Here is a 4,981-nt window from a genome sequence, read left to right as displayed (position 1 = left end):
AAATGATCAGGTAAACCCCAGCCTGGAGATGGCCTCCCTGAACTCACCTGCCCTTTTTATCTCCTTTCCAGTGAGGCCTCCAGCTTGTCCCTGAAAGGCCACAGCAGGTGACATGCAGAGGCAGAGGAGCACAAAGGGACAGACCAGACAGATCAGATGGGGAAGGCTATAAGGAGTGACCCTGCTGCCCACCAGGATGGGTGGGAAGGGCATAGCCACAGCCAGCCCTGACCAGCACCAGGGCAAGGGCAGGTCTGCCCTGGTAGTATGGTATTCCCACCCCATGCCTCAGGTGGCTGGCACCAGTCTGCAGTTTATAAAGCCCAGCCTAAATTAGAGGCTAGGGAACCCCTTTAGGGTCACAAGGAAGCGATGCAAAAGGTAACGCAAGGACAGCCCCAGCAGTCAACTTAAATGCTTTTATTGACAATGTCTCTGAACAATAATAAGCAAACAATGCTTAAGTTTCATCCAAATTCACTTTCCACATGTCAAAAAAGACCTCAAGGTAGAAAAAAATAAAATAAAAATATAAATATCTGAGAATCCATCTTAATAAATAAATTAAAAACACAATAAAAACGTTTTCATGGAAAACTTATGTCAGAACATTCAGACCACCTCAACAATGCATGATCAGTAAAGTTACAATGAACATCAATGTAGACCTACAGTACATGGATATAGCTATTTATCTACCTACTAGAAAATAAAATAGAGTCTCTTTCCCCCCACATAAGATGGGTCATTGCTAAGTCATCAGAACACGATATTGCCAGGAACACAGTAGTTATTGTTAATCAGCTGCACTAGATACGAGTTGGAGATACCCAGCACCAGGTTAAATTCCAATCATTAAAACCAAGAGATTAATTAGTTAATGCTAGTGATACTAAGGAGGGGAGGGAGTCACCTACCCAGCCATGTGGGACATGCTACAGACTACCAGCTCTCATGGATGGGCCATTGGGGACAAGACAAACTCCATGCGATTTGCTACATCTCTGGAAGAGGTACGAGGCCTCGGTGCAGGGCGCTCTGCCAGGCCCCGGGGCACCAGGCCAGACGGGGGGGTGGCGGTGGCGGGGCCCTCCCCAGGCCCAGGGAGCCCCATGGGGTGCAGCGGTGAGTCCGTGGGGGTGCACGGGCAGGGGAGGGGGCCCGGCAGGTCAGTCAATGCTGGAGCCCCTCACAAGGCCAGGAGGGTGGGGGAGCTGAGGGAGTCGGACGAGGGCTCGTTGCTGCTGCTGCCCTTCCGGTGCGCGGCAGCGCAGCTGGGGAAGGCGTCCGCCTCGGGGTAGGTGAAGACGAAGGTGGAGGTGTAGGTGCTGGGGCACGGGGTGCAGGTCACCACAGGGGTGCAGAGGGGCTCCAGCTCGGCGCTGGTCCCGGCGCCCAGCGACTCCCAGTCCGACGTGTAGAAGGAGGAGGCCCCAGGCAGGTCCATGTCGGGCACGGAGCGGGAGGCCTCCCGCGGCCCCGTGGAGAAAAGCAGCTCGTCGAAGGGCTCGGCCTTGAGCTCCAGCCCGCCACCGCCGGTCTCCTTGGGCGGCACGGCCGGCGGCGCCTCAGCCACCAGCGGCAGGGCGAAGGCAGCCTCCTCGGCCACGGGCGGGCTGGGGGTGCCCAGGTCCAGCGCGGTGGCGGCTGCCAGCTCCTCGGAGAAGCGCAGCTCCTCGGGCATCTTGCAGGCGGGCCGGTGGGCCGCCAGGATGAACTCCAGCTTCTCCTTCTCCTTCAGCAGGTTAGCGATCTCTGCCTGCAGCGCAGACTTCTCCTCCTCCAGCTGGTCGGTCTCCTGTAGAGAGAGCAGGGCTGTCAGCCAGGGCCGGCATCACCCCCGGCTGGAGTCCCGCTCCTCTTGCCACCCCCCCGGGTACTCCTCCCCACCTCCCGGGCAGCACTTACCGCCTGCAGCGTGTCGGTGAGCTCCCGCCGGCGGTTGCGGCACTTGGCCGCTGCCATCTTGTTCCTTTCCCGGCGGATCCTTCTCTTCTCCTCCTCCTCCGGGGACAGCTGCGGGCAGAGAGGGGGCCGGTCAGTCCCGCCGCCATCGCGGTGCCCCCCGGCCGGGGCAGCCCGCCGGCCGCGCCCCCCCCCCCCACAATTCCCCCCCCAGTAATGCCAGTCCCCGCTCACCTGCTCGACTTTGCCCCTGCGGCCGATGCTCTGCCCGCGGCCGCCCGGCGCCTTCAGCACTGCGGGGCGGGAGTAAGCGGCGGGGGCGGGCGCCGACACGCCGAAGGGGTGCCCGCGGCTCTGGGAGGGGGCCACTGAGGAGATGAGGGTGGGCTGCACCAGCCACTGCAGGTCGGGGCTGGTGGAGATGGCCGTCACCGTGGGCACGAAGCTGGCGCTGGAGACGGCCAGGTCGGTGCAGAAGTCCTGCGGGACAGAGAAAGGGGGGGCTGCCGTCAGCGGGGCGCCCGGGCCGCTCCCCGCCGCCCCCGGGGCCGCGCCGGCCGCGGCGCCGCGCTGCCAGCGCCGGCTCCACACGAGAGCGGCCTGTTATAAATATCTCTGACGTCCGCGCTGACGCAGACGCTGCTCCGGAGTCTCCTCAATGAACTCGCGTTTTATCAATGAAGCCGCTTTACACACCCGCCGCAGAGCGCGGCCCGAGCCACGGCTCCCCGCGCCCGCCCCGCCGCGGCACCGGGGCCGCTCCCCCCCGCCAGCCCCCGGCCCGGAGGCAGCCCGCCGCGGCCGGCCCTCCTCCGCGGGCACCGCCGGGCCCCGCGCCGCCCGCTCCCGTCCCGCGGTCCCGTCCCGTCCCCTCCCGGGTGCTCCCGTCCGGCGACGGGGGCGCAGCCGGCGTGCCCGGCGCCTCACCTGCGGGTTGACGGGCGAGCCCATGCTGGAGAAGGAGTCCGCCGGGGAGGGGTAGTAGGTGAGGCTGTCCCCGGCCGGGGAAGCGCTGCTGCAGCGGGAGGAGGGCGCCTCGTAATCTCCGGTGAAGCCCTGGTACATCATGTCGGCTCGGTGCGCGCAAGCCGGCGGTGCGGGGTGATGCGGTGGTAGCGGAGGCCCTTGGGGAGGAGGCGAGGAGGGAGCCGGCTGCGTGCGTCCCTCTGTCCGGTCCGCGCCGCGCGTCTCTCCGCTCCGCCGCCGGGGCTGCCTCTGCTGCTGAACTACCGCGCGGCGCCTCCCTTTTATACCCTCCCGCCGACGTCACTGGGGACGCGCCACCCGCGCCCGCGGGGGGGCCGCCCGCCCCGCGCCCGCCCCTCGCCGCCCCCGGGGCCGCCTCGCGCGCCGCTCGCCGCCGCCTCCCGCGGAAGAGATCGCGACGAGGGGCGGGAGGCGGCCGCCGGGGCGGAGGGAGCCCCGCGGGCGGCGCGGGGGGGGGCGGCGGCGGGGTTCCCCCCCCCGCGCAGAGTGGTACGGCCGGGCTCGGGAACCCACTGACGCAGATATCCTTATATGGGATACATCCTGTGCGAGGGGGCGTGACTGACGGGAAGCGCTCCAGGCTGCAGCCAAGTGCGGCGGGCGGCGCGCGGGACGGGGCGGGGCGGGGCGGGGCGGGACGGGACGGGACGGGACGGGACGCAGCGGCCCCTCCCACCCCCCCACGCGTGGCGAGACCCCGCCGAGGGCCCCGGCGCTCCGGCGTTGCCCCCGCGGGCGCCGTCCCGCCGCAGGTGACCCCCTCCCGGGGGGGGCCGGCGGCACCGCGGCTCGGCGGGGCCCCGGCGCAGCCCCGCCGCGGAGCCAGGTGCTCCAAGGGAGGCGGCAAAGCAGAGCCGGGGGCCGGGCCCCGCAGCGGGCCGGCCCGCGCTGTGCCCTGCAAGTAAAACCCCGTCCCCGGCACAGAGCAGCGTCTGCCCGTAGCTGGGCACGAGGACACGGCGGGCCCCGCGAGCGGACAGCCTGACCTACCCCCTTCCCTACAGCGAGGAACAGGCTACGCTCATGTGGCACTATTTACTTGAGTATTATATATGCAGAGTAATAGGCGAGAGGGAGGGTAATGGCACGGGGCGCTGGGAAGCCCTGCCAGGGAAGCCTGGGGGGCCGCAGCCCCCCAGGAAGGTTGGGAGAGCTTGGGAGCAGCGCTCGGGGGTGCTGGGACACCCGCCAAGGGCACGGGCAGGAGGCCACCGGGAAACCACCGGCAAGGAGCGAGGGGTGAGGCTCGTCCTTTCCTCCAGTTTGGGTTTTGTTTTGATCCTTGTTGCAGCGAAGCCCGGAGACACCCACCCACGACGGGGATGTCAGGCAGCCCTGGCTCAGGTCAGGCTAAGCTGGGAGCCAGACCGCAGACTCGCCTTGCACAGGAGCCAAGAGATCGCAGCTATAGATAGTAACAGGGAAGCTGCAGCAGCAAGCGTGTTTACAGCAACAAACAGAGCCTGCAGCGCAGTCTCCAAGCAGGAGCGTCACCCAGCCAGTCTGGGATCCTGCTGGCAGCCTCTCCTGCTGTTTGAGCTCATGGGCTAAATGCAGCGCCTGATGCTGCTGCTGTTGCTGTTGCTGCGCGAGCAACCTCCGTTCTTAGAGATCTGGGCCACGGGGGCGGGAGAACTGGGCCAGCTGCTATTTCTGAGCTGCCCGTCAGAGCGGAGGGGATAGCCAAGGACTGCCGCAGCTCACGGCCCGCACCGCTCCCTGGGAAAGGACCCGTGGGGACCAGCACTGCCTCTCGCAAGCTCAGCACCAGTCCGTGGGCTAGCCCATCTTGGGGCAGGCGTCAGCCACCCAGCCACCCCAGGTCCCTGTGCTGCTGGGGGTCCTTGCCCTGGCCAGCATTATCCCCCATGCTGGCTGCCGAAGCAGTGGGGCGAGCATGGTCTCTTCAGCAGCCCCAGGCTGCGGGCAAGGAGGTCCCCCCTCAGCATTGCCCGGAGGAGGGATGTGCCAGCAAATTAGCAAAGCCACGACCCTGCCACCCCTGCCAGCAGCCAAGCGGCGGGCCAAACCTCTGCAGCCACGTCCCCAGCAGGGCCTGGGTTGATGCACTGGTGCCGAGCATGGGCAA

General features: G+C 66.6%; 1 protein-coding gene across 1 annotated transcript; it reads right to left on the bottom strand.

Moving 5' to 3' along the window:
• Window positions 1-424: 424 nt before the first annotated feature.
• Window positions 425-3,114, bottom strand: FOS (Fos proto-oncogene, AP-1 transcription factor subunit). Its single transcript, XM_072865675.1, has 4 exons — window positions 2,833-3,114; window positions 2,140-2,385; window positions 1,909-2,016; window positions 425-1,798 (listed from the first exon to the last, which is right to left on the bottom strand). The coding sequence occupies exons 1-4, from the start codon at window positions 2,971-2,973 to the stop codon at window positions 1,190-1,192; spliced, it is 1,104 nt and encodes a 367-aa protein (XP_072721776.1). The 5' UTR covers window positions 2,974-3,114; the 3' UTR covers window positions 425-1,189.
• Between the last annotated feature and the right edge of the window lie 1,867 nt (window positions 3,115-4,981).

Source organism: Ciconia boyciana, chromosome 6 (assembly GCF_034638445.1).
Source record: "Ciconia boyciana chromosome 6, ASM3463844v1, whole genome shotgun sequence".
NCBI lineage: Eukaryota > Metazoa > Chordata > Aves > Ciconiiformes > Ciconiidae > Ciconia > Ciconia boyciana.
Note: the sequence above shows the minus strand (reverse complement) of the source record. Positions and strands in the feature narration are given on the sequence as shown.

Coding starts and splice junctions, on each gene's coding strand:
- FOS (XM_072865675.1), bottom strand. CDS start 2,973: ATGATGTACCAGGGCTTCACCGGAGATTACGAGGCGCCCTCCTCCCGC. Junction 2,386..2,832: donor GCTCGCCCGTCAACCCGCAG/GTGAGGCGCCGG, acceptor TCTGTCCCGCAG/GACTTCTGCACCGACCTGGC. Junction 1,799..1,908: donor TCACCGACACGCTGCAGGCG/GTAAGTGCTGCC, acceptor CTCTCTCTACAG/GAGACCGACCAGCTGGAGGA.